The 14516-nt window shown below is 37.1% G+C and overlaps 3 protein-coding genes across 7 annotated transcripts; all 3 read left to right on the top strand.

The window, feature by feature from the left end:
- Window positions 1–13: 13 nt before the first annotated feature.
- On the top strand, window positions 14–4350 carry LOC129576580 (unconventional prefoldin RPB5 interactor-like protein). 2 transcript variants are annotated; one of them, XM_055461836.1, is made up of 8 exons: window positions 14–957; window positions 1128–1426; window positions 1531–2695; window positions 2802–2927; window positions 2998–3232; window positions 3362–3631; window positions 3716–3765; window positions 3835–4350. In XM_055461836.1, the coding sequence occupies exons 1-8, from the start codon at window positions 928–930 to the stop codon at window positions 3961–3963; spliced, it is 2304 nt and encodes a 767-aa protein (XP_055317811.1). In that variant the 5' UTR covers window positions 14–927; the 3' UTR covers window positions 3964–4350. The 2 variants fall into 2 exon arrangements, with proteins under 2 accessions (XP_055317811.1, XP_055317813.1); XM_055461838.1 differs by having other exon boundaries at window positions 239–957; window positions 3001–3232.
- A 72-nt stretch (window positions 4351–4422) lies between these two features.
- LOC129576578 (protein Son-like) lies at window positions 4423–9721 on the top strand. Of its 4 annotated transcripts, XM_055461833.1 has the most exons (10): window positions 4423–5599; window positions 5817–5980; window positions 6057–6235; window positions 6397–6566; window positions 6684–6942; window positions 7016–7335; window positions 7421–7534; window positions 8859–9026; window positions 9106–9306; window positions 9446–9721. In XM_055461833.1, the coding sequence occupies exons 1-10, from the start codon at window positions 4622–4624 to the stop codon at window positions 9650–9652; spliced, it is 2760 nt and encodes a 919-aa protein (XP_055317808.1). In that variant the 5' UTR covers window positions 4423–4621; the 3' UTR covers window positions 9653–9721. The 4 variants fall into 4 exon arrangements, 2 of the variants coding, with proteins under 2 accessions (XP_055317808.1, XP_055317809.1); XR_008688893.1 differs by lacking the exons at window positions 9106–9306; window positions 9446–9721 and adding an exon at window positions 8563–8649 and having other exon boundaries at window positions 4446–5599; window positions 8859–8959; XR_008688892.1 differs by lacking the exons at window positions 9106–9306; window positions 9446–9721 and having other exon boundaries at window positions 4446–5599; window positions 7421–8649; window positions 8859–8959.
- A 189-nt stretch (window positions 9722–9910) lies between these two features.
- On the top strand, window positions 9911–14371 carry LOC129576579 (lamin-B receptor). The gene is made up of 4 exons (XM_055461835.1): window positions 9911–10241; window positions 10707–11451; window positions 11596–12547; window positions 12700–14371. The coding sequence occupies exons 2-4, from the start codon at window positions 10774–10776 to the stop codon at window positions 12984–12986; spliced, it is 1917 nt and encodes a 638-aa protein (XP_055317810.1). The 5' UTR covers window positions 9911–10241; window positions 10707–10773; the 3' UTR covers window positions 12987–14371.
- Window positions 14372–14516: the final 145 nt, after the last annotated feature.

Below are 14516 nucleotides of genomic sequence, written 5' to 3'. Positions count from 1 at the left end.
CATTAAATCCGCCAGAGGCGGAGTGTCATTTGTTCGCACGACGAATGTTGTTTTTCGATGTCGAAATAATTTTGTACATTCTGATAGGAACGCAGAGAAAAAAGGAGAGACGAGCGAAGAGAGGAAGAGTAAAAAAAAAAAAAACAACGCACACACAATATCGAGGAGGATGAGCGACAAAACTGCGTCGCACACAAATAAAATGCAAAAGGCGAAACGTCAACCGATTTATTTGGCTGTGTGTATTGTTGTATTATGACTTTTTGTATTTGGATAGAGCACACTTTCTCCCATTTAAAGCGTGTATACATTCAAAGGCCTCGTGTTCTCGCATGTGTGACTCTGTTGTGTTGTGTTTTTTTTTCTCATTCATATTGTTGCTGTTTCTCGCACTTCACATTCCAATGTAATAATGTTAATAATGTTTGATTCGGTTTTATAAGCTTGTTTTCATTTTGATTTTCGATGGTGTGCAAAGTGTCAAAATCATAAATATCGGAAACGAGCTGTTGAACAGAGCATTGTATTTTTCGCTTCGCACACTTTGGTTTTTTTTTCGTCGTCTTCTTCTGGCTGTGCGAATTCTAAACAATCAAAGCACGTTCGTCGGTTTATCAGCCGATTTTTCGGTCATCACAGAGTCAAAGTCAATACACGATTGGTGTGCTGTGTTTTTTTTTCTCGTTGGTTCGTAATTTCGGTTTGCCCGGTTCGTTTTGGTATATATTTTTTTTTTCTTCTTCGCATCGATCATCATTTGGTACATGAATATCATCATAGAAAAATATTTATACACACTCACACCGATTTTTTGCGATTAAATTTAATCGCTGCATTTCACGTGTTCGCATTAATTTGAATAAATTGAAATCGAGACCACTCAACATTTTACATATTATTTGCGATCCCTTGGTGTATTGAATCAGTATGGAGTTACTATTGCAAGCGATTGAAGAGGTGATTATTTCCGTTCGTGTGTTGTGATTTGATTTTATTTTGCTTTCCTATCCAACGCAGTTCATTTTTTTCTCTCTTCTATTAACTATGTATACAACATGAACATTGTGAGTATATGGTGTGTTATTTAATATATTTGTCGTTTTTTTTTCTTTCTTTCGTTGGATTAGAAACTATCACATGTCGACAGTGAACGCAATAAATGGCTACAGTATAAAGAGGAACATGTTCAAGCGGGTAATAATTTACGTGAATTTCAAAAATCATTTCGCAAAGATATCCTTGTTCCGATCGGTTCGAAGGCATTGATGCCCGGCCAGTTGTACCACACAAACGAAATATTCGTGGGCATGTATCGCGGATTATTTGTCAAGTGTTCGGCCGATAAAGCGCTCGCTGTGTGCGAACATCGATTGGGCGAAGCAAACAAACGGCTTGACGCTCTGGATGTCGAACACAAAATGTATAAGTAAGTAATAATCTGATTCAAGTATCTGTATCGATGCTTTGTTTATGACGCATTTTCTTGAAATAATTACATGCAACTAACACAAAATCATTTATCGTAACCAGAGATCGATTGGAGTTACCGGTGGACGGGCATATGTTTGGTGATTCAAATCAGGCTCAGGAAATTATCGAAGAATACAACCAAGAAGAGGAAATGAGATGGCGTGAACAGCACCGAATCCGAATGCGAGAGTACAAACAAGCTGAAGCCGTAGAACGAAGAAGTCAACAGTCAACGGAGGATGATATTGATGTGAATGCGATTTTTGAGCAGGCTGAATTGATGGAAGAACTGGAAAATGAATTGGAGCAATTGGATGTGAACGATGATGAGCATTTAAGAGAACACTTGCAAATGATAAGTGAATCAACGGAACGGTTCGAATCGTTTGAAAATGAACGAGAAGTGAACGATTCACGGCAAACCATCGAAGATATAGATAGTAATGGCGAAGATGAAATGGGCTCGACCGAATTTTTATCGTTAAGCAAACAGGCCATCGGTTTGAGTACCGAAGATAAGATCAAATTTTTCGAAATCCATCTGCTGAAGTGTCGAGACTACTTTTCGAAAACCAATTGCACCATTCACAATTTCGATGAATTTGCCGACAAACGTGGAACCGAAGAGAATTTGGAAAATGCCATCGAAGAGTTGCAAGAAACTCTCAACAACAATACCACCAAAACCACCGAACACAAACCGTCGGCAACAATTGCCGAGCAATCGAACATGCATCCGAACAGCACATGCAAGGACAAATGTAATACAGTCCATGATTCCGTTGAACCCCGAAAATTCCATACGCCCAGCGATTTTGATGAAGTGGAACGGGAGTACAGTGCTCAAAATAAAAGCAAAAGTGAACTGTTAATTTTCTACAAAAGTCAATTGCGTAATGTTATGAAGTCGATTGCTGGATGCTCACTCGATATACATTCACGAGATGAAAAACGAGATTTATATGATTTTTTAAGTGATCGTATTACTAGTCTGCGTGTAGAAATTCAGAAGGAAAAGCAAATTAAATTGGAAGAGGATTTTGTCGATGACGACGATGTCATTGGAAAAATTGTAAAGAATTTGGATCGCATCTTCGATCCGAACGGCAGCGATTTCGATTTGGACGATTACAAAGAGGACGAACCGGCGGCGGGCAAACGCAAAATTAGCTTCGCTTTACAACCCGTTACCGTCACTTTCTACGAGGATGATGAACCATGCGTTGTAAGCATTTTTTTCAGCTTGGCTCAACCAATTATGGGCCACAATTTGTGGCGATGGCTCAATCATTTCAAGCAATTGACATCAATTTCTCCTTTTTTTTCTGTAGGTATCACAAGAAAATATGAACAATTTGATGGATTCCACATTTCAATTCTTCAACAGCCCAAGCAGCTCGAGCGCCAGCAGCGCTTGTGGCGATGATGAAGACAATATAAACCATGGGACAGAACATGTAATGATGACATTTATGATAGTTTTGCTAATGGATTCGCCAATAATAATCATGATAATTTAATTAACAGCAGCCCATGAATAGTACAAATGACTGTGATATACACTTTCCAATGAACCAATTCAACGAAAGTACAATGAATAAAGTCGAAGACTGCACAAGCGTTACAAACAATGGGCCGCCAAGTCAAAGGAAACCATCAACATTGGTGTTGAAATTCAGCCATTCATCGAACCCATGCACAGCAACGGTTAGCAATGATGATGACACAATCAACAGTCCGCTTGATATTTACAAACAGTTTGGTATGAGATATTTACGATACGTTTTTTTTTTCTTCTCTCGACTAACCAAATAAATGAATGGCAACAATATTCTTAGACATCTTAAACTCTTATCTAATCTCAAATAAAAATGTCTTTTGTTTACTATAGCTGCCAGTATCGAGACATCTACGCGAGAAATTATGTCGCCACCGCTTCGGTTTAATGCTGTATCTCAATTGAATATGTCACAAATTCATGATAAACTCAATGAAAATATCGAAACCAGAAACGGGCCAAGTGTTGGTGCACCGTTTTCATTGGCGGGAAAGACATTGGAAGTACCAAATATTGATGCAAAGCCACGCAAATCGATTCTGAAGAACGGCAACTTGGTTAAGACCGAAAATCGGGCATCTATCATTGTCGATGGTGTTGAAGGTAAGAATTTGGATGAAAATAAAGATTCAACTGTTGGAACGAAATTGGAACGTATTTAAACTGATGTTATTGTTATGTCATTAGATCCACCGTATACAATTCAACAGCCAGATGATTTTCCTGGATTTACACAGGTTTGTATAATTTACTTATTATACCACGATATTCCATTTGCTAATATGCTTGTGATTCTCTCACTACAGGTCTTGGGAGACATTGTTGAACGCGTCGCTGTTGTTGAAACGAACCAATTCCCGGACGACAATCAGTCGAGTGCAGATAATCAACCAAAGAAGCGTGTCAGTTTGTTCAAAAAGAGCCGAATGTCTTGATTCGGCCGCTAAACCAACCAATCATTTTCTACCGCGCACACACACATACATACATACATAAAAAAATAACGTCATTTCTATAAAATTTCTATCAACATATCTTCTTTAAGGAAATCAAATTCATTGATAAAGAAAAAAAATGTCGCCTTTTTGTACGAAAAATATTTGCACGAAATGGTTTCGAAAGCCGAATCCAACAAAAAAAATGTTAAAGAGAGCAACAAACACAGTCACATGTTTTATAACAATAACGAATATTGAAATTACCCAGGATTAATTGATGCAAATGAAGATATGTTTATATGCAAGCAACAATAAAAATTATGAAAAATGGAAAAAAAAAAATTCTAAAAGTAACATAATAAAATACATATTTTAAAATGAAAATCTTCTTGGAGTTTTCAGCTTATACTGATTTAATGTAGATGGCAGCCTACGTTTTTTTTTCTTTTCATACATTGTGTTCGTACACAAAGTTTGACAGCTACGAGCAATCGTGTTTATTTTTATAAATGAACCTGAAAAAAATGAGGCTTTATCGTTGAATATTGGCCATTCTTTAAATATTTTCAATTGAATTTTTTAAAATCACTACTTTTGGGGTTAATCGCAATTGTGTTTTGAACGAGAGCAACATATAACGATTTATATGTGAAAAATGTTAACAACTGAAGGATCAACAGATCCATTGTTGGATGGGGTGAAAATTAAAGAGGAAAAACTCACACCACCAGCATCACCGAACGTAAATTCAGCGACTGCCCTTACCATTACCGATAATTTGCTGGACAATATTTTAGGCGAACGCAAACCCATTACCGAGCCAATTAAAACTTCGGATGAAATTTTAGCCGATTTATTTAAAGTGTTTAACGCAGCACCACCCACACTCGATGACGATGGTTCCACAAAGGATGCAAGCAGCCATAAGAAAAAGAAGCATAAAAAGGAGAAAAAGGTGAAGAAACACAAGAAACGTAGTCGAAATAACAGTGAAAGTAAATCATCCGACGATGAATCGTCCAAAACGAAAAAGCACAAAGTTAAAAAGGTGAAAAAACGTGAACTAGAAGATGATGAAATATATAACAAGAAGCGACACAAGAAATCGAAGGAACGTGTCATTAAAGTAAAAAAATTGGATGTTACTGTTAAAAAGGAGATAACCGATGATGTAAATGCCAGAAAGACTAATGATTCGAAATCTCATAGTGACGCAAAATCAAAAACACATGATTCAGCTGATGCAAAGGCAAAGAAACCGTCGAATGGTGAGAAAAAGCCGACATTGAGCATTCAAGTGTCTGTGACGAAGGACAATGATGGATCCGGTAGCAAACGGAAAATTGTGATAAAAAGCCTGGTCGATAGTACGGTTTACCAAGATACCTTGAAAGAAGTGGACGCAAAACAGAAGGAAAAAGAGCGGGAAAAGTTAAAGGAGAAAGAACGAGAAAAAGAAAAGGAACGGGCAAAAGAATGCACCAGAGATAGAGACAAACGGAAGCACACGTCAAGGCGCTCCAAGTCAAATGAAAAGGAACATCGTCGTAGTGCAAGATCTCGTTCATCAAGCTTATCGTTATCAGACGAGGAAACTTATCTACGTGAACGTGAACGCGACGTTCGCACTAGGGTGAGTTATTCGTCATACTAATATATACTACAAAAAAAAACAATGCAAAATTCGCTTTCAATGAATTTTCGACTTTTCAAGTTTAATCCATTGAATTTCAAGGAAACGGATTTAGGAGATGAATATAAGAGACCGTTTTCTATACTCTTTGCTACTATTCAATTCACTAGTTGAAAATATATTGATGAAAGTGCAAATAAATATCAATTTCACACAGGATCGGGATCGGGATCGGGATCGAGATCGGGATCGGGATCGAGATCGTGAAAAAGAAAGAGATGACTTTTACGGAGATTATCGGCGCGAAAGTGACAAAGACTTGGACCATCGAAGACACCGCAGCCGCAATGATTTCTATCGACATGACCACCATGATCGAAGGTAAACACAATATTTTATGATTACTTTGATTGTTCTAATTGATTATTGCAATTTTTTTTCCTGATTATGTACACAGACGTTCCAGATCATCATCTCGTCATCGTGATAGAACTAGCGAACGAATAGATAAAAAGCGTTTGCTTGAAATTGCCCGTAAAAATGCCATAACCATGTTAAAAAATGGAACATTACCCGGAACGCATAACATGGATCCGGAAGCAAAGGAAAAAGCCTTAACGAAAATGCGATACGGAGGTGCTTGATTGAATGATTGAAAATAATAATCTAAGTCTAAATGAATAGCAACCATGAACGTTGTCCAATATTCTAGCCATTTCAGAAAGTTTTTTTTTTTGGTTTATTCACACTAAAATTTACATTTCAACTAATGAACTGTCCAATTTTCATGTGCACAGGAAAATCCGTGGATGAATTAACTGAATTCTGTAAAAAACTATCAAAAGGTGAAGCGAATGGTTATTTATCAAACATATCTGGTGATAGCGATATCGATGCTGATCTCGAAAAGCCATTCCATCATCCATTTGTTATCAAAGATCGCGGCCCAATTGTAATGAATATTAAGGTAAATTTCATGTATATGCTCATTGAAATTGAAACTTCCGCTAAAATTTACAACTTCTTTTGACTGAATTTTTCGTTTCTTTTGTGTTACAAACCATTTCATTTCAATTAATTTTAGAATTCTACGCCAATTCCACCGAAAACGGCGGAACAAACAAAAGCAATACTTATGCAATTTCCTGTATCATCTGGCCAACACCATCGTCTCAATGAGAGTGAATGGGTACCGGTTGTGCCGCCAAAACCAGCGAAAAACAAAGAAACTCAAGAGCAATCGGCAACAGAAACGTCAACCACATCAAAATCATCAACAGTAGCAACAACGACTCAATCCAAAGCCAAAGCCAAAAACGACGAAGTTCCTCAACCGACAGCAGGTAGTTTGGACTGGACAACGAGTGATTTAAGTTGAATTTTAATCTGTCTGGTGCATTTTTGTCTTTTGTTTAGATTACGGTTATCAAACCACATTTCCTATTGCACCGCCCGTACAACCGGAGCCTCCGGTTTGTTTTGCATTGCCGCCGGTTGAGCCAGTGCGGGCACCACTACCAGTGCCACCCGTGGTACCTGCGGCAGCACCGATACAAGCGACACTACCGACAGAGCAGCCATCCGTAACGATTGACAACATATTTGCAGATCAAAAAACGGGCAAAGACTTGGATGTAACATCCATCATCACGAAACGACTCAACGCAATGCGAAAACTTCAAGACAATCCATTGGATTCGGAAGCAATAAAACTTATGTACAGAACACAAAAAGATGTAAGTAACTATTTTCGATTGAATCAAACAAGAACGTATCAACTGATTGACAACATTTTTTCTTCGTTTTTTTTTTCTTTCTTAGATGTCCGCATGGGCAAGCTCAAAATTTGTTCCTGGTCAATTCACTGGCAGCACTGGTGCAAGCATTTTATCGACGAAAGAACTTGCCTCTGGCTTTCAAGCGTGGGCTAAAAGAGTTAGTTCATTTGTTTTTTTTTTCTTTTTCCCTCCCATCAAATAAAAAGAGGTTGTTAAATACCAAATGATACCATCTACATACAACGTGGACATGACTCAGCCAACCGAATGGTTATTTAAATATTTGTTTTTGAGTGAAACAAAAAAAAGAGTAATTGCCGCTTCAAGTCCACTATTGTGATGAGTTGGTACCATTTGAACGACCACATGTGATTGATAATATGCATCCCTGAGCGATTCCTTTGATACAAATTGCAAAGATGTTCAACATTTTGCTTTTGTATGAATCGAATCACTCGGTGCACGCACATTGAAAATTGACCGTAAACACTACTTTAGATTAGAAATGGATGAGTTCCGAATAAATACAAGAGAATTCCAACCTCCTGCCAACATTCTCAACGAACGTAAATAAATGCTAATTGGAATTGTCTCATGTTTACTTCGAAATCAACCATTTCCAATTTGAAGCCGTGTTTTTTTCTATTCTCAAAAGGGATTTTTTGTGTGCGTGCCTGGAATCAAATCAATCTTTGTGACAAACATTTTCAGCACTGCTACGTGATGCATACAACACACATTTGAATGTTTTTACAATTCATATCCATGCAGAGCCAACAGCATATTGGCCGCTGCATGAACATAAACTGTAAAAATTATCCAAATTATAAACTTTGCTTCCAAACGAAAAAAAAAATGCAATGAATAACAATGAATGCCAAAGAATCCTTTGCATTCATTGCTATTCATTTTGTCTGCTCAAGAAAAAGCACTCGAATTTTCGCCGAAGAAGTACTTATGAGTCAAATCGATTGTTTGAGTATTTTGGGAAAATCGATGAAAATACTTTGATAATAAAACTGGAATTGAGCGCAATACCATTTTGGATAAAACAATTGAATCTTCTTCTGATCTCGGACAGTGTCTATTGCGCCAACTGCAGCTTTATTCGTGCGATAAGTTTATTTTCATTGATTTATCCCATACTCTCTCTATTTCTCTCATCCACCACAAATGACTCTACAGATTTTTATGTGCAAAATTTACACGATTTAAATGTGCTTGAATTCCCGCTAAAAAATTTAAAACTCGCTATTGCGATGGAATGCGGCAGTAAGTATAAGTGGATAAACAATAAGCACACATTTTATGAACCAAAATAGAAAAAAAATATACGTTAGAATTTCATTTCGTAAATGTTGAAATGAGCCAAAAAAAGAGAGTACATATTGATATTGACCAATCAAATAAGCATACATGAAACTAATAGCCTTTTTGTTTGTTTTGTTCTTTTCCCCAATTGGCAATTGATATGAATGCAGGATCAGTTGATTTCAACGACACCCGTTTCGGGTGGAATGGGCATGCATTTGCTGCAGAAAATGGGCTGGAAACCGGGCGAAGGTTTGGGCAAAGAGAAAAACGGATCATTGCAACCATTATTGTTGGAGGTGAAACTAGACAAAAAAGGATTGGTTGCCGAAGAAGAGGTGCGTATGAAAGACGATGGATATTTTTTTTCTCGATACAGTTCACTTGATGGATTTCAAATGATTTTTTTCTTTCCAGAATCCACAAGTGCAACGGCAACGAGCACAAGCCGCTAAAAAGAACAAAGCAACCACACTTGCGATGGCCAAGCAAAACTTTGAAAGCAAACATCCCGTGTCGTTGCTCGGTGAATTAAGTGCAAAACGTAAACTCGGAGCTCCACTCTATGATCTAGTCATGCAAGAAGGACCCTCACATCAGCGACAATTCTTATACAGCGTATGTGGATGTCATTTTTATGGAAATTCATTTGTTCAGATCTTTTTCCATTTATTTACAGTCAAATATCAAATTCTTCCAATAACTCAAGAGATAGAGAAGAAATGAGCTCATTTTTCAACGATACGTTTCATTCTAGGTGACAATTAACAATCAAATTTATCAACCAAATATTACGAGTCTCAATAAGAAGGAGGCAAAAGCAGCGGCCGCCAAGTTTGCACTGCAAAAAATGGGATTTCTATCGGACGTACCGATGCAAGCACAGGCTCCACAACCAGTACAACCACCACAGCCATATACGGCACCAACACCTGTTCAAAATCCATTTGCAAAGACATTTTAAAAGCAATCGTGCTGTACTGAAAAAAAAGATAAGTTTTAATACAAACAATTGTATCATATGGAATAAAAAGGATGAATTTATTCTTTTTTCAAGAAGAAAAAATAATGATTTTTTCTTTAAATGATGTTTATGAAGGAAATGAGATGAAAAAAAAAGTCGTTGGTATAATTCAAAAACAACAAGCGACTCTACAACAATGTGTTGCCACATTCGAGGTTATCTCGCGCGACGCCTGGCGGCCAAAGTGAGAAGTTCCGCTTTTCAGCCATTACAGTTGGTACTAGATATCAACAGTTTTTTTTTCCATCTTCGCATTTGGGATATTGTTGTGTCGCGTCGTTCGCATTCAGTTTCGCTGCAGTAACATTACAAATTTTTGTTTTTTTTTCAATCATTTTTTTCGAGCGGCAAAAAGAATTATTAACTAAAAATAGAAATTGGCAACAGAGATTAGTGTCGTTCGACGTAAATAAACTTTGTTTAATTGAAGTATTAAGTTTTTGGCAAAGTTTCAAGTCAAAAAAAGAAGAAAAACCAGCGCGATCGGAAATTTTCACCGCTAAAAACGGACGCGTCAGTCGTATAAAAGGTAATTGACAGTGTGTCAGTGTGTGTATGTTTTTGTTTTTGACCGTCTTTTTTTTTAACCTTATTTCGTTTGGTTGAACCTTATAATTATATTTTCGTTGTTCTAATCGTCGATCGTCTTATCTAATTTGCGTTTTCAATAATTTTCGCATCACTAAATAAATTGAATTCAAAAAATTATGCATGAAAACCGATGTACTAATTACTGCATTCACAAGTGTTTGACGAGTTTTCAATTTAGGTTACGCACCGCCAAAAAACCATTTTCTTCCTCGTTTCTGATTGGTTGTTGAGAGAGATCGTGTGTCTCAAACTAGTTTGAAAAAATTAATGACATAAAAACCGTTTCGATGCATATTTTAAGTTGACCGATAAATGTTTGGTGTTGGGAACAGTTAATTTATTCTAAGAATTTTCAACCATTTTGTTAAACTAGAGCGAAAAAAACCATTTTATTTCCCTCCAGGTTGATCAGTTAAAAGAGAAATAATTTTTGGTGAATCGAAGCGAGTGAGAAAAAAAGAAAGAAAATTATGGATCGACGTAAGAGAGGAGCAGCAGCAGCCACTGCTGTTGAAACTACGAGAGCAACACGAGCGTCGAGTAAATCACCGTCGCGACGCTCGTCAAGAAATCGATCTCCAGCCCGTAATGCGTCGCCAGCACGCACAAAATCATCGGCATCACAGCGCCGAAGTGGGCGAAATAAACAAACAGACAATGACACCGCCTCGGAAACTGATGACTCAAAATCCGAAGTCATGAACAAATTGAGTATTCGGGTGTCACCATTGAAGATGGACAAGGAGGGCATCCAAAAGTTGGTAACACGAAATCGCAAAACGCCAACAAACGCCAAAGTGTCGAACATATCAAGCGAAGGTGATGATGAGGTGGCCAGTTTGACGGCCAAGTACTTGAACAACAAACAAAGTGCTGAAAATCCAACGCCATCGGATTTGAGCGCAAAACGAAGCTACAGCCGTTCGATCAGTCGCAGTTTGATCGATGAAGAATGGAGCCAATCGGATGCATCGGAAAAAAATGATGACCCCATTTTCGGTGGTCGCATCACACGCAGCCGCAGCAAAACACAAAATTTGTTGCGCCGAGAACAAAGTCTGGCAAAAGATGCAGCCGCTGAGTTTGGCGGCAGTATTGGAGCATCGGCATTCATCGTTTTGCTTCCGCTTTTGACTTTCTTTACACAGGTACGTTTTATCTTGCATAGAAAAACAAAAATTCCGCTTGAATTGCGCCCAAAAATGGATGCTGAACAATAAATTATAAATAAACTGGTAAATAATTGTGAAACATTTTATTTTCCATTTCTCTTTGTTGCCTTGCGTTTGCAGTATGTGTGCAGCAGGCCAGAATGTAGCATCAAAGCGGTACGAGTAGAAAAACTCAAACTCATTTCGAGCTTTTTCACTCTGGAAAGTGGCTACATTTACTTGATTTTTACGTGGCTTGTATGCATACTGTCATTGATCCCGTATCTCGGGGTGAAGCGCCAATTGGCTCAAGCCGCATCGGCCAGTGAATCAAGTGGACCACGTTATTTCAACGGTTTTGCTATTGCTGTTGCCATCGTTAGCGGTTTATCTGTTGCTGAGTACTACTTCAAGTACCCGATTTTCGCACAGATTTACAAGAACTATCAGCAATTCATCTTCGTTGGATTCATTTATGCAATTGTCATTTCGGCTTGGTGCTTCTTCCGATCGAAATATGTTCCAGTCACTGCATGGAATCCATTTGCTAAGTCGGGCCGTTTGGTGAGCGACTTGTTCATTGGACGCGAAATTAATCCACGCTGGTGGAACATTTTCGATATCAAGTTGATCCATCGTCGCGTTGCACTCATCTCAACGCTGATCTTCAACCTGATCTTCCTCACCCGAAATGTGAAATTCGTCCCAGTTCCAACGGTTGAAGCACCATTGACCAACACCGAAATCATCACTCAATTCCTGCAAAGCATCCGATTCGAGCCGGTTGCCGCCACTGTATCACTATTGATCGTCGTGTATGTGATCGATGCACTCTTGTTTGAATTCCATCTCACCAGCTCATTTGAATTGCAAAATGAAGGCGTCGGCGCTCAACTCTTGCTTCAGTATGCTGCGTACCCAGTCTGGTCATCGATCTTCGCCAAATTCGCTCTGCAACACAAGATCACCGGCGTACCCAACTGGCTTTTGGTTTTGATTAGCGTCGTCTTTTTGAGCGGCTTGATTTTGAAACGTCTTGCCAATGAACTGAAATATCACTACCGTGTTTATCCAAACAGCGCTCGCTCATCCAGTAAGTTTATTGAGATTTAAGGAATTTTTACTTTTTTTTTGGATAATTTTGACATTTTTTTTATTGGAAAAGAACATTGTTTTCTTCGTTCGATTGAAGAATTCTCAAATCTTTATTTACGAACCATCTCTCTCAATTTTTATCCCTTACAGACTTGGTAACCCTGCCAACATTCCAAGGACAACGCCTTTTGATCGCCAAATACTGGTCGAAAATTCGTCACCCGAACTTATTGGGTGAAATCATAACGGCAATTTCATTGTTGCCATTGCTTTACTTCCGATTTGCTTGGTCACCACTCATCGCCGTTCTTACGTCGATCGTATTCATTGTGCACCGAGCCCGTCGCATCGACACACGCATGGCTCAACACTACAATTCGGCCTTTACGCGATACAAATCTCAAGTCCAAAAATCATTCATTCCCCGTGTTTATTAGATAGACTGTCCCAGCAATTGCCCAAAAACAAACAAAAAAATCAATTCATATCTCATCGCCAGCTCACAGCAGATGGCAGTCACTTCATAAGAAGTAAATTCTTGCTGTAGAAATAATAATACACAAAAAGCACCAATATTTTTTTTTATTCATATTCAAAATCAAACAATCAAACAAAAAATCTAAAAAAAAAAAATACTACAAAAAAATGCAAAATGACATAAAAAATAAAATCCATTCATTTAGAATTAATAAGAACGCTCACGAAAAAGAAACAACAACACATTTAAAAAAAAAAATCAAACAATTTACATTTTTATAAATTGTGTTCATATTTCACAACATCGTAATTGTTTTTTTATATGGACACCGTGTGTAAAATAACCCACTGTGGAATGTTGGAGAAGAAGACAAAATAAGGAAAAAGATGGAAAATAAAAATGTAAAAATAAGAACGTAAGAGAAATGTTTGTTCTCAGACTCGAAACAATGCAGATAACGTTGAACGAACAGTTTTATAGCGGAATAATCGTAATAATTTCGCTCGTCGGCTCTCGAATCAAATGTTTTGATTTTATAAATTGACACCGTGACACAATCGAGAGAAATTTGTAATAGATAAATATAATGTTAGAAGAGTTTCGGTCAATAATTGTAAAAGTACAAAACGTGTAATAGATTTAGAATTTAAATGCATTGCAGAAATTTTTCGATTTGATCTTTTTTTTTTGTCTCGATTTTTTTTTTCTGGAAAATTGACTAAGTTTAGAGTATAATAATAGTGACCACAATCATTTAATAAAAGAAGAAAAAAATTCAATTGAATTTCCACCGCTGATCCGTAATCGGATTGATTTATGTAATTTGAGAGATTTGGACGAGATTTTCCCCCGTAAAAAAAGACAGAAAAAAATACTCAATCAAAAAATTGAAATCCTTTATTTTTTTTAAATCAACCTGTTCTTTTCATTTTACTTTCTCTTTTGTTTATAATTTATTTCAACATAGATTTGTTTCGAAGAGTCCAAAAAAAAAACAAGTGAAATTTCGAATAGAAACACAAAAAAAAGTCATAGAAAATCAAATCGTGGACCCAAATAGAATTATAAGGAGACAAAGTTGAAAAGAGAAAAAAATCAACAAAAGATTATTATAATGAGATATAAATGAATGAATCCAAATAAACTTGAGTTTGCAATTAATAATCATATGTAAAAAAAAAACGAAGAAGAGCGAAAAGAGTGTGAGTGGGTGCTAATGCTTAAATGCACTTTCCCCATCCACGCAATTGCAATTCAAAACTGAAATGATAGTTTGTAATTTGTATTCAGTAGAGTTTTTTTTTGATTCTGTCAATTATTTTTAATAAAGAGATTCAAGGGACATTTTTTTTGGTGTTTGTTTTTCTGTTGTTTTCTGTGCTTGTCGATATTTCTATTTCTATTTCGGTTATATGCAAAATCTAAACAAAAAAAAAACCAAACATCAAAACGAGCAAACAAACAAGAAGGAGAAGAGAAAAAAACGGTT

This window comes from Sitodiplosis mosellana, unplaced genomic scaffold (assembly GCF_009176505.1).
Source record: "Sitodiplosis mosellana isolate CC-2019 unplaced genomic scaffold, AAFC_SMos_1.0 Smas_scaffold_6191, whole genome shotgun sequence".
NCBI classification, from domain to species: domain Eukaryota; kingdom Metazoa; phylum Arthropoda; class Insecta; order Diptera; family Cecidomyiidae; genus Sitodiplosis; species Sitodiplosis mosellana.
Note: the sequence above shows the minus strand (reverse complement) of the source record. Positions and strands in the feature narration are given on the sequence as shown.